The sequence below is a fragment of the Salvia miltiorrhiza genome, chromosome 3, assembly GCF_028751815.1.
Source record: "Salvia miltiorrhiza cultivar Shanhuang (shh) chromosome 3, IMPLAD_Smil_shh, whole genome shotgun sequence".
NCBI lineage: Eukaryota > Viridiplantae > Streptophyta > Magnoliopsida > Lamiales > Lamiaceae > Salvia > Salvia miltiorrhiza.
In genome coordinates this window covers 49,887,104-49,900,802 of record NC_080389.1, presented here as the reverse complement: position 1 = coordinate 49,900,802, position 13,699 = coordinate 49,887,104, and the positions used below count along the sequence as shown (strand labels likewise).

General features: G+C 43.2%; 1 protein-coding gene and 2 long non-coding RNA genes across 3 annotated transcripts; all 3 read left to right on the top strand.

Moving 5' to 3' along the window:
* The first annotated feature begins 360 nt into the window (after positions 1-360).
* LOC131018940 (uncharacterized) lies at positions 361-1,182 on the top strand. The gene has a single exon (XM_057947623.1). It carries the CDS (start codon positions 361-363, stop codon positions 1,180-1,182), a length of 822 nt encoding a protein of 273 aa, XP_057803606.1.
* A 9,668-nt stretch (positions 1,183-10,850) lies between these two features.
* LOC131016365 (uncharacterized) lies at positions 10,851-12,458 on the top strand. The gene is made up of 3 exons (XR_009098930.1): positions 10,851-11,651; positions 11,847-11,967; positions 12,306-12,458. It is a non-coding gene; the product is annotated as an uncharacterized LOC131016365 (long non-coding RNA).
* A 6-nt stretch (positions 12,459-12,464) lies between these two features.
* On the top strand, positions 12,465-13,429 carry LOC131016364 (uncharacterized). The gene is made up of 2 exons (XR_009098929.1): positions 12,465-13,188; positions 13,272-13,429. It is a non-coding gene; the product is annotated as an uncharacterized LOC131016364 (long non-coding RNA).
* Positions 13,430-13,699: the final 270 nt, after the last annotated feature.

Here is a 13,699-nt window from a genome sequence, read left to right as displayed (position 1 = left end):
TGGAAGAGGACTTACGAAGAGGGGTGACGTAAGTGTGTCAGCGGTAGGCGGCGATGTGACGGGAGCCCTTCGGTTTCCGCATAAAATTTGAAATTCAAATTTTTGCCATGATTTCTTTCCTTAAAAATTTCTTTTTTCTGCCATAACCGCTATTCTTACCATCTTTAATGCCCTTAACCCACGATTTTCCCCCACAAACCCTAACTTCCGAAACTGCTACACCACGATCTCCACTCGCCCCAAACCCTAATTTCCATAACTGCCGATCACTCTTTTTAAAAGCCAACCTTGCTCCCAAAATCCCCAAAAAATCCAAAACTTTCGCGCGAATTCTAAATCTTTTGATCTTTGCAAATTACTATGGCAAAAACCAAAGGAGGAACTAGCTCCGGAAGCACCCAACCCCCGAAGAGGAAGAACACCAAACCCCCACCTCCAAAGCGGACCACGAGGCGAACCGCTTCGGAGGAGGCCTCCACCAAAATCACTGAAGACCCTTTGCTGACTATTCAGCCCGAGGACAGAGGGCGTGCTGAAGTCCTGCAGCAAGAGGAGCAGGAAGTCGCAAGAACAGCCGCCGAGTCAGAGCAACCGGAAGAAGGGGAGCCTGAGCTCACACCCCCTGTGAAGAAATCGAAGAAAGCCCAGACGGGCAAGGCAACTCCGGCGCGATCCATTGTCGCACCATCTCCTGTTCGAGCCCAACCTCAACTGCAAATTCCAGAAACCTCCATGCAAGAGGGGAGAACCGCTTCCAAGGATACAGAAGAAGAAGAACAAGAGAAAGCGGAGGAGGAGAAGATGGACGAGGAGGAGGCTGAAGAAGGAGAGAAAGTTGAGGCCGTTCAAGAGAAGGAGGTAGAGGTCCCGACACCACAGAGCAAGGGACCAGGAGTGAAAAGAAAGCTTGATGTTGCGAAGCCTCCATTACCCGTTAAGGCCAGACCAGCACCGGCAGGCAGAAAGACCAGAACCAAAGGCGAACAGAGCAAGAAACCAAGGAAGCCAACTGCAGCCGAAAAAAGAAAGGCCAAGGAGATAGAGGAACCGATGGAGGCAGATCCAGAAAGGACCGAGACTGTGGAAAGCTCCAACTCCGAGGACGTGGTTGTCCCTGCTAAGCCGATGACAAGCACAATCAACTCGAAACCCAAGGGTGTCAAGCGCAAAGGGGTGGTGTGACCTAGCACTATGGAGACGGTTATACCAAGAGACAGTCAGAGGTATGCTGTTTTGCAGAACTGGGAAATAACCCCGTGGTATTTTCTGGTTACCGAAGTATTGGATGATTTCGGGATAAAAGAACGCGTGGAGGGGTATTTTAAGAACATTGGTTGGGGGAAAATTCTGAAATGGAACGTGTTGGCATTCAAGCAAATATCGGAGGAGTTTATGAGCACGGTGGAGTTCAAATCGAAGGGAAATTACTCGATTGAAACACCAGGTACCCTGCGTTTCCAACTGCGGGGGAAGATGTTCCCGCTTTCCATTAATGATTTGAACATCCACCTGGGGGTAATCGAGGATAAGGAGGTGTATGACGATGTGTACAAGCAGGCTGAAACCATGGCTCCACCCGAGTGGCGAAGTCAGATTGACCTTTACTGGTCTCAAATCTCGACGGGGGCCAAGTATGTGAAAAACATCAGCAAGTCCAATGAAATCCGTGACCCAGCTCTACAGATATGCCATCGTTGGTTGGCCTACAACATGGTCACGCAGCAAGAGCTCTTCCTGCTCTGGTGCATGGTGGAGAAGAAGAGGGTGAACTTTGGGTTCACCGCGGCAATGCAGTTTCAGTATGGGGTAACCCATACCAACAATTATCTCTCCCTATGCCCGCTGGTGACTCTCCTGGCGAAGAAACTTGCGAATTTCAATGATAAGGCCCCAGATGAAGCAGCTGTAGCAGAAACCCGATTCCTTGATATCGGGCATCTTGTGCGTTGGCGGATTGTCAAGGTTGATGAGAGAGGCGGCCACCGCCTGGTCTACCCAGAGGGCAGCTCAGTTAGACCTGAACCAAAAATTGCAAAGGAACAGGGAACTTCTCGCCCGATCAGTGGCGAGATTATTATGCTGACGATCGAACTGAAGGAGATCAAGGACGAGTTGTTGATGCTGGGAGGAGAAGTGGCCACTTTGAGGGATACCATGGAGGAAGGATTCAAGGCAATGGAGGCTGGTTTTAAAGTAACCACCAGATAGGAATGACCTCTGCAGAGATAAGGATATCCTGAGATCTCTGCATTTAATGCGGCTGTACTTTGTGAGTACGTGGCTTCCTCTGAACGTTGGAAGATCAGTCCTAGGAGGAATGTTCAACTGATACTTGACTTTAATATCAGTCTATTGCGCGCATTAAGTAATCAGTCTTCAACTGATACTTCAGTTGGTATCTGCAGTCTTTAGTCTTCAGTCCTTCGTTCTTCAGTCTTCAGTCTTCAACACCGCAAGCTAAACTAGAAACGAACTCAAACACTTGAGTTCAAAGCAATTCTAGTCTATTACAATTACGTTCTATGAATTTTGGTATCATCAAAACAAGGGTTAGGATATTCCACAAGGTTCCCAACATCTGGTGCGAGCTTTTCAGCTCTGGCAGCGGGCTTTTCAGCTCTGCAGTCCAGAGTACACCTAAAAACACCATTCTTAACCCAAAATCTCCAAAATTGCACTCTTCCATCTATAAAACCCAAATCTCCTACAAAGCATAGAACAACACATAAAACGCACCAATTTCTAGAAAATTTATCTTAAAATACGCACATGCAAACCCCAAAATTTAGAACAATTAAGCATAAATCAACCCTCCCACACTTAGCCTTTTGCTTGTCCTCAAGCAAAATCCGTATGAATCCTAGGAAGAGATTTGTTTCAACAATGCTAATTTCCATCCAAACATTCACAAAGTCAATTCAAAATTCTACAATCAACACACATCTCTCGATCATGCAAGTAACTCAAAGTTTAAGAAGCAACAAAACAGTAATATAAGTAATTCGATCAGACCCAATTCTCCGCTAGAAGTGAATTCCCTAATGTGATCGCCTTTATAATCAATATCACCATTTTTCACACTTTGTGTGCTTAAAGTTTTCGACAGTTGAGCCATAATTCGTGAAATAAAAACCCTTTGGATGTAATCCAAAGTCTTTTCACGTGATTTCCCATGCTCATAGTTGGACTAGAGGAGCAGAGACTCAGAGCTGTCACGTTTTCAGAACAGGCCAGATGTTTTAGAGCTGGCAATTTCAGAGCTGGTTTCCAGCGTTTTGCACAGATAAGAGACGATCGTAGGTAATCACAATGACAACACTCCTTCTAGCATCTACCGGACAAATCACGTTTTACTTACTTACAATCGTGTTGCAACAAAACTCATAATTCTTTGCATAATCAAGAAACACATATTAAAAGTAAACAAGAATAACCTCCAAACAAACACAAACCCGAAATTCTCATCGAAAACCATGTTCTCTTCCACAAATTCATAAAAATTCGCAAGATTCAAAGACCAAAAACTAAGCATAGAAAGACTAATCTCGCCCAATTGAAAGTATAAGCACAACAAAACACCCCCCCACACGTAAAGCATGCCATGTCCTCAGGGCATAAAAGAAATAAGAAGAGTTTAGAAGATGTCCCTGATTATCGGCATTAAAAAAAAAACTGAAGCATCGTGAGAGGCGGTGAAGAGTGGAATTTGTGGTCTATTGCAGAGTGGAGAATGGCAGCGCTGGCAGCTGCAGAGTAGCAAGTCAGCTCTGACTCTGCACGGCAGAGTCAGAGTAGAAAATGCAGCGCTGTCTTTCGGTAGAGTAGGAATTCAGCTCTGGCCATTGCAGAGCTGGGCTGTTCAGCGCTGGCGTCTGCAGAATGGAAAAATGCAGCTCTGGCCATTGCAGAGCTGAGCTGTTCAGCGCTGAAAACAAGGTCATGAACACCCAGAAAATCAAAGTATCCGCATAGCAACCAAACTAGGAAACACAAAAACGGAAAGTAAAAAGCATGAAAAAAAACAAAAACTAAAACCCAAAACAAAACCAACGGTGGGTTGCCTCCCACCAAGCGCTAGTTTTAAAGTCGCCAGTCCGACTTTAGTGCTAATCCTCAGCCCGAATCGCGCAGAGCTTGAGATTCTACCACCATCGGTGAGCTCTGCTGCTCAAAGGACGGCCTCACGCTATGGTCGTCTACTATAAAATTCTCCTCAGCCACCTTTTGGCAAGTGCTCATCTGCGCTGGCGGACTCGTCAGAGCTGGGCTCGTCGGAGCTGGCGGACTGGGCAGAGCTGGGCTCGTCTGGTCTGAGCTCTGCTGGGCTAGACTATGCAGAGCTAAACTAGACTGCGCTGAACTGGGCAGCGCTGGACTGGGCAAAGCTGGCACGATGGTCATAGCTGGAATGCTAGGCAACAGACTATTAGCGCTGAAAATTTCCCCTTCGTTCACAAGGTCAGACATCTCAACAAAAGAACAGAAATGCAATAACGAAGTAGGAATAACAGGCTTCTTATCGAACACAGAAAATGTTACCGATCTACCGGACCAATACTAAGAATGAAGCTGCCCGGATCTCCTTGCTTCGGTAATGGTTGGGTTGGATCACCAATCGGTGGTGGCAGAGGTGGGTTGGGATGTTGGACAGCTTTCGGTAGTCGATATGGCTTAGTGGACTTGTGAAGTTTTTGCTCAGGCCGCCTTATCAGCTCTGTCGTCCTTTTCTGTTGGATTCTGCAATGCTGCATAGCTGAATTCTGCACTGTTGGGTACCGCATAGCTGGATGCTGCAGTGCTAGATTTGGCATAGCTGGATACTACAGTGCTGGATGTTGCATAGCTGGATACTGCAGTGCTGGATTCTGCACTGCTGGATTCAGCAGAGCTGGATTCTGCACAGCTGAATTTTGCATAGCTGTGTTCTGCAGTGCTGGCTTCTGCATAGCTGGATTTTGCAAGGCTGCAGGTTGCATAGCTAGAATTGGCAGGGCTGGATTCTGCAAGGCTAAAATCTGCAGAGTTGGGTTTTGCATAGCTGGAGTCTGTAAAGTTGGATTCGGCAAGGCTGACTTCTGCAGGAAAGTATCTTGCAGGGCTGGACTCTGCAGGGCTGGATCTGGTAGGACTGAACTTAACAGGGCTGAACTTTGTAGGATTGGATCTTGTAGGACCGAGTTCTGCATGTTTGGGTCTTGTAAGACTGAGTTCTGCATGGCTGAATTGGGCAGGGCTGAATTCTACAAATCTTGATCTGGCAGTGCTGAGGTGGGCAGCACTGCACTCGGCAGGGCTGGGCTGGGAAGCGTTGTTACCTTCTTCTGCTCTAGTACCGTAGTCAGTTCCGGCATCCACATCAGCTCTGGTACACTGGTCTGCTCCGGAATCCATGTTTGTTCCGGTATCCAAGTCTGCTCTTCGAGAGCAGTGATAGCTAAAGCTTGGTGAGCTTGCAGAGGTTGACCATGAAATTTTTCGGGCTGTTGCTGCTGCTGCAATTGGTTCAAGGTGCCCGACAGTTTCCCTATGGTGGTCTCAAGTCTTTTTATGGTGGATGCCTGAGACTCCATATTCTGCTTAGTCATCTCCATATTTTGCTTGCTAATCTCCATGAAAGCTTGGAAAGTATCTTCAAGTGATGACTTCTAGGGCTGAGCGTGTTGTTGCGAAGGCTGAAAATTCCCTTGCTGTTGATACCTCGGTGGATATTGTTGGGGAAAATTTTGTTGCGGTGGGCAGGGCTGCTGACCTCTCCATCCATTATTGACATTCTGCCCTTGATTATAATTCTGCGTTCTGCTCTGCCCTTGATTATAGTGCTGCCCGAATTGTGGTCTGCTCTGCCCTTGATTATAGCTCTGAAATCCTTGTGCAGCATAGACTTTAGCTTCACCCTCCGGAGTAAACTCGCCCATTCTGTGGCACTCATTGATTGCATGGCTGAAATCTCCACATATTCCGCAAGGCTCGCCATTCTGCACCGGGAGGGAAGGAGTTTCCATCTTGCCCATCTTAAGATGCTGCACTTATCTCACAAGATCGGCTACTTGCTTCTGCATCTCATACTGTTGCGTCACAGAGCTGGCCTCAACTCTCTTCCCACGGACTGATTTATGTTGTTAGCTCTCGGCTAAGGTCTTGAATATCTCTTTCAGCTCTGCTGCAGTCTTCCGAGCTATGTTACCTCCTGCAGTGCTGTCCACCATGAATTGGGCAGTTTCCACTAACCCATCATAGAAAAATTGCATTAACATCACGTTGGGAAATTGATGTTGTGGACATTAATGGAGGAGTTCTTGATAACTATCCCACGCTTCGTGTAAGGGCTCGTCTGATCCATGGGTGAACTCCATGATTTGCGCTATGAGCTCCTGTATCTTGTGGCTAGGATAGTACTTGAGCATAAACTTTTCACAAGCTTCTCCCCAAGTAGTGATAGAGTTGGGCGGCAGAGATAGCATCCACGTCCTCGCCCGGTCTTTAAGTGCATAGGGGAAGCACTTGAGCTTGAGTTGGTCCTCCGTGAGATTAAGCAAGGGAATTGTTTGCACTTGGGTGCAAAAATCCCGGATGAATTGCAGCGCGTCCTCACTCGGCATCCCGTGAAACATCGGCAACAAACTTGAATCATTCAGCTTGAGATTATAGTTTCTCACTGCAGTGGGGAGCACGATCGCCGACGTGTTGGTATCTCCGATTACCGGTCTGGTAAAGTCTCCTATATACTCCATGGTTTACTCTTGATATATGTTTATTGTTTGTGTTCTGCTCTGATCGGTCAGCAAAGTCAGAGCTAGCGTCCTCCTTTGTATTATGCTCTACTCGGCTGGATGCAGAGCTGGCGTCCTCCTTTGTATTCTGCTCTGCTCGGTCAGCAAAGCAGGCTTCTTCCTCCTTTGTTTCTACGGTGTGTTCTGCCGTGTCTATGGTCAGCTCTGTATGGTCAGAGCTGGCTTCCTCCTCTACTACGGTCTGCTCTGGAAAGTCAGGGTCAGAGTCAGAGCTGGAATTAGAACCGTCAGCGCTGTCCTCAGCGAACAGTCCTTTGCAGCTGTTCTTCCTAAAAATCCCTTCGCCCGTGCTATGCAACGGACACACGAGTTTGCCTTTAAGACTACGGCATCCCTGCATGCACAACACTAAACAAACGAATTAAACGCACCGAGTGGAAAGAAACGTAATAAAAACGAGAAAAACAAAAATTTAAATAAAGCAAGTAAATAGCAACACAATTAAAACGCCTAAAACCTTCCCCGGCAACGGCGCCAAAATTTGACTCAACCTAGACACCTCTAGTTTGACTTGCAATAGAACAAGGACATCCTAGTGATGGTAAGTTGACCCAGTGTCTTCTCTCAAGGAAGATTTTTAAGGGCTTCTAATTGTATCACAGGAAAATCAATAAAGATTTTGATTATTAAACTAAAACTTATAATTAAAAACTGAATTAAAACCGATCTTAGAATTACTAGGCGAAATAAATTATTAACCCTAAACAAAATTAAATTAAACGATTAAAGACTTGTAAATTAAAGACTTCTAATCTAGGCGTGAAACTAAAGTGCATAATTTAAATTGCATAATTAAAAAGAAAGCATAAACGTAAAGGCACGGTAAAAACATAATGAAATAAATTGAATTGAATTGAAATACGAAATACCGTAAAATCCTTGAATATGTAATCGTGTCACTCAATCACAATCCAAGAATAAACTAGAAAAAAACTGAATCGAAACCTATCTAAAAACAATGAAATTCGAAAGCTATGGATGAACTAAGAAAGCAAGTAAATTCCTAAGTTTCGGCTGCCAACGAAAGAAGATCTCAAAGGCGTAAAAAACTAGGGCAAATGATTCTTTTACAATGAAAACTAAACCCTATTTATAGAGCTCAATTTCTTCTTGATCACCATGAAAGTTTCCATGCAAAGTAGAACTCTAAAGGTAATAAAATCGTGTAAGATAAGGCAACTCCAGCTGGCATCGCATTCTGCAAAACACCTCAACTCTGGCGAAAATCGCAGCTTTGGCAGTATACGCGAACTCTGCAAAGTCAGCTCTGGAGAGGGAAGTGCAGAGCTGAAAGTCAGCTCTGGCACGGCATGACAGAGCTGGAAGTCAGCTCTGGCATTATCGAGCTCTGGAAAATAAGGCAGAGCTGAAAGTACGGTCTGGAAAGGTATGGCAGAGCTGAAAGTCAGCTCTGGAATATTCAGCTCTGGCAAGTAAAGTCCGCTCTGGATATGTTGACTCTGGCACGCAAAGTTGACTCTGGAAACATATGTTGACTCTGTCGATTTAGCTCTGCTCTGTCATGTTAGCTCTGGCGCGTAAGTCAGCTTTGTTGAGTTCAGCTCTGCTGATTTAGCTCGGCTCTGACACGTTTGTTCTGCTCTGGAGATTTTAGCCCTGTATAGGGAAGTTCAGCTCTGGAGATGGTCAGCTCTGACTCTGGAAGTCAGCTCTGGCTCTGGCATTTCCGCGCTCTGCTCTGGCATTTCCGCGCTCTGCTCTGGCATTTCCACGCTCTGCTCTGGCGCGGGCTTTTCAGCTCTGGTGCGGGCTTTTCGGCTCTGGCGCGGGCTCTTCAGCTCTGGCAGCGGGCTTTTCAGCTCTGCAGTTGAACCCCAAAATTGCACTCTTCCATCTATAAAACCTAAATCTCCTACAAAGCATAGAACAACACATAAAACGCACCAATTTCTAGAAGATTTATCTTAAAATACGCATATGCAAACCCCAAAATTTAGAACAATTAAGCATAAATAAAACACCAATTACTTTTCTTTTGTGTGAGTGTTAGTATTTATAAGTGAGAGCAGAGCAGAGCTCGAGAGAGTAGAGAGAGCAGAGCAGAGCTCGAGAGAGTAGACAGAGCTGAGCTGAGCTCGAGAGAGAAGAGAGAGCCGAGTTGAGCTCGAGAGAGTAGAGAGAGCAGAGCGGAGCTCGAGAGAATAGAGAGAGCAGAGCTGAGCTCGAGAGAGTAGAGAGAGCCGAGCTGAGCTCGAGAGAGTAGAGAAAGTAGAGCACAGCTCGAGAGAATAGAGAGAGCAGAGTAGAGCTCGAGAGAGTAGAGAGAGCAGAGCAGCTAGGAGAGTAGGGCTGCACTCCGGCAGAGCTGCACTCTGGCAGAGTTCACTACAAGAATTTAGATCATAGACTACATGACATAGACGACATTGAACAAAGCATGTTGTGTAATAAGGTGATAGACGACGCATTTTAAATTCGCGTTGTCTATGAGCAAGGGAATAGACAACACACAGCCAAGCATGTTGTCTAATATGATAATAGACGACGTGGAACAGAGTCGTGTCGTCTATTGTTGGCGGTCATAGACGACACGCCCGAAACACGTCGTCTATTATAGACGACGTGTTTCGGGCGTGTCGTCTATGACCGCCAACAATAGACGACACGACTCTGTTCCACGTCGTCTATTATCATATTAGACAACATCTAAAATTGCGTTGTCTCTATCAAAATTCAGATTTACCCCAAATCCAAATTTTCTCCCTCACGCAATATGTTCTCTCTCCCTCCCTCCCTCTCTGCCGTTTCCTTCTCCCAAATTTCTCCGGCGAACGTCGCCGGTTCTCGTCGCCTCCGGCGCGGCGAGGCTGGCGTCTCTCTCCCCTCCTCCTTTCTTTCTTTTTTCTTTCCCTTAATTTAAATTAGTAACTACCTAGGGTTTTTAAATCTTGTTCAATCCTGTTCTCCGACGAGTTCCGCCGCGCCGCCGCCCCGCCGCCGTGCTCGTTGCATCGCCACTCCTCCATCTCAGGTAAACCCCCTATCTCTCTCTCCATCTCTCACACTCAATCTCCTTTGCTCTCGATCTCTCTCTGCCTCTCGCTATCTCTCTCTCTCTCTTTCTCCATCTCACCGTGTAATGTGATGATGCATTTTGGTATCAGATCTGCGTCTGGCCTCGCCGTCACCGTCGATTGCAGCGCCTCGCCTCGCCGCACTGCTGCACCTCTCCTCGCTGCACCGTGTACTGCTGCTTCTCGCCTCGCCGCACCGTCGATTGCTGCGCCTCGTCTCGCCGTCGATTGCTGCGTCTCGACTCGCCATCGATTGCTGCCACCCATTGAGATCTCTAAATCCTGATGCCTCACCCCCCTCGTCGCTCGACTGCACCTCTGCCTCATTGTCTACGCTATCACCAGGAACACCACTTTCGACAGCACCAAACGGAGCAGCTGATTAGGTTAAGTGGTTTTGGGTATTCTTCTTGATTAGATAATGTTTTCATTTCATCCATTGTTTTTCTTGATTTTGTTGAGTAATGAAACTCCCAACCCTCCATTGATGTCGTCTATTTCCTGCACATGATTTATATGAATTGGCTTTGATGAGGAATAATCTAAAAGGTTTATAGAATTGATGAGCTGCATTATCTTTGATTGTAGAATGTTTATTAGGTTTCTTCATGTTGCTCTCCAAGGTTGGAAAAGTTTAAGATAAAATCTGAAATACTACCTTCTTGTCTTTAGGCCTCTCACCTAATTTTTTCTACTGGTTTTTATCTCTTCGCAGAAGAACCATTGATTTATCTCTTCTTCTTATCAACTTCCTGATTTAAGATCTCTCTAAGAAATTTATTGTCCTCTGAAATCTAGATATGGAGTTTGAATCGGATAGGTGTAATGTAAACATTTGAGATAGATGTAGAGTTTTGTGGGTAGTTAACAGTACTTGATAAGGTGTCTTTCCATTACCAAATTTCTTCTAGTGCTATAACTGCTCTGCCTCTTTGATCTGCTTAATTTGTTGAATTCAGTAGTAGATGATAAGTTCATTGAGTTAATGTTAGAATCCTAGGTTTTCAGGTTTCTGTTCCAGGAGTTATTGCTTTTTATACTTGAGTTTTCTAGCTTTGTTCGCAAAATTTGACGAACTTGTTAAGTGTATATATATGTGTGAATTTATAAGTTCAGAGACTTTCAAACAAAAGAGAGAACTCAAATGCTTCATATAGTTAGGTGTTGAATGTATGACGAGATTGGCTTAGTTAAGTACTCCATTGTGCTTCCCTATGTTGAATTGATCAGTTCAGGTGGCTCTTGAAGTGTTTGTATGGTTTCATGGAAGAGTTTTTAGTTTTGATTGAAACTGAAGCTTACTTTTAAACATCTAAAATTGCAACTAGAATTATGTAAATTTCACTACATTTCTGAAGACAAAGAAGAATGTGTAATTGATTGACTTATATATTTATTCTTTATCTTTGTATTTTGCACAGTATGTTGTGTAGTTATTGGGGCGTTTACTTTGGATAATAGCTTGGATTTACTATAAAAGGATTGAGTATTTAAAGGATTACGAGATAGAACAAGCTCAAAGTTGTCCAATCCATCAAAGTATGTGTGAATTAGCTTATATATTATTTTTCTCTATCCAAACCGTCAACCACATTGTCCAGAGTAAAAACCTTGAAGTGTCTTATAGAGCCCAGCATCTGTCATTTTCTCCACCATATGCTGAAATGTGTAGTAGCCTTAGTTTTCTAGAAAAAGCACTAGTTTTTGATCCCTTGTTTTGAAGAGGTTTTTATTCCTAGCTTGTTTGGTATGGCAGGTATTGTAAATGTGAGATGCCTTATAATCCTGATGACCTAATGATTCAGTGTGATGGATGCAGCGACTGGTGAGTTTATATGTCCATAATCAATTTCGAGTTAATTTACAGGTGTGAAGGTATTATGCAAGTCATGCATTTTTTCTGTTCGTGGTCAGGTTAACCATCTTCTTTTTTCTGTGATGGTGTTCTTTTTGTACTCGCTTCCTCTCCGTACTCAACTAGTTCTCTATGTATCTGAAACTTTTGCTGCTTGCCATCCAGACTCCAGAAACTAAGGATCTTTCGTCAATGCTCCACAAAGCTCTGGAGGGTGCCATTATACTGAAATCTTTCCCTAAGACGACTGTTGATGTCTGTGCTTTGGTATTGGAATCTGGAGGAAGTAAGTATTAGCTTTAAGCTACTTTTGGGCAAACTCTTTTGTTATTCATTCATGAACTATAAGGAATCAGAGATCAAAATAATATCTTTGATGTCTTCTTCTCAAACAATATTATTTTAGTGGTATGATTCTGTGGTATGATTCGTATACTTGTACCTTATATTTCCTTGTATTTCTGTGTGATCAATTCCTTCAAATGTATGTAATTATGATTGTGGCTTTCTTACTAGTTATATAAGATAAAATAATCTCAAATATGTATATCAGATACAAATGTCAAATTTACACGATATGCTTTTCATTCATCATATTTTACCATTTTACATGTCAATGCACAGTCATGTATCGGGAAGAATCTTCTCATCGACCCTGTATCAGAAGAAGAAAGCCATCAAGATGGGGGGGGTCTTATGATCACTTGCATGCCATCACGTAATGAGGTCACGCAGATGACTGTCACCAGAGAGTGGTCAACAACGAAGATAAACGAGGTATAGAGAAACATGCTGTCCAATTGATTTATAGGTCTTCAAATTTTTGGCGTCTATATACAAGATAAGTACTAAAATAAGCTTAAAAATACATATCTTTGAAAAGAAAATAGTAATAAAAGCACGTGAGTAGTTGTTTGGTAAATTGGTAAATCGTAGGGTAGACGACGAGTGCAGGTGCAACAATAAGTTTAGTTTTGGTAATTTGTTTAGTTTTGAATGTGTTTGTGTATCAACTAATCACTATAGTAGTAATGTTTTGGAAGTGCAGAAGTAGAAAGCACTCCATTCCACTTTGCTGCTGCTATTCATTTTGTTTGGCTTCATTGTGATATATATGCGAAACCATGCTAATTTTTTTGGTGAAGTTGATAGGAGAATCTTTCTGTTAGTGATAGGCTTAGTAGTTAAACATGGTTAAACGCAGTGTTTGGTATGAAGCTGTCTCTTGCTATTGTGTTTAAGTTAGATTGTGATTTGTTGTTGGATGCATGTTTGCTGCTGCTTCTTATTGTGACTGTGATCTCACTAGCTGTGTAGTTCCAAACACAAAATGTTGGCAGTTGAGTTATTGATTTAGGCAGATGTGCATTATTTTCATCTATCTCTATTGTTTATTTACTTTGGTTTTGGATTTGCCTATCGTTTCCATGTGAATAACCAGAAAATAGATTGATGAAATGAGGATAGAGTGGGCAGAGTTTCTAAGTTCGATTGATGATTGATGATGGTAAGTTTGATACAAAGTTAATTCTTTAATATTTTTTAGATCTAAAGTTTATAAACTAATACATTCATATTTTGATCATGCAGATGGTGTAACTTTGACACTCAAGTAACCTCATTTTTTACTCACATGTATTATGATCAACAATATTTTTTTGGATTTGATGTACGATGTTTGTATGATGAATACTTTTTCAATGTAGGATGATAATTAACTTTGAAACTAATGAATGACATTTTTATTATTTGTGTATATATTTTAAATTATTTATTATGAATTTTTAGATTTCATAAAATATTTATTTGAAAAATAGAAAATTTAAGTATAATTGCAAAATTAAAATAAAAAATTAAAAAATTCAACGAATAGACGACGTACGCATGTGCGTTGTTTATCAGCTAATAGACAACATGCGTAATGCGCGTTGTCTATCAGCTAATAGACAACATACGCATGCACGTCGTCTATTAGCTGATAGACAACGTGCGCGGCTAATAGACGATGTGCATGCGCA

Coding starts and splice junctions, on each gene's coding strand:
- LOC131018940 (XM_057947623.1), top strand. CDS start 361: ATGGCAAAAACCAAAGGAGGAACTAGCTCCGGAAGCACCCAACCCCCG.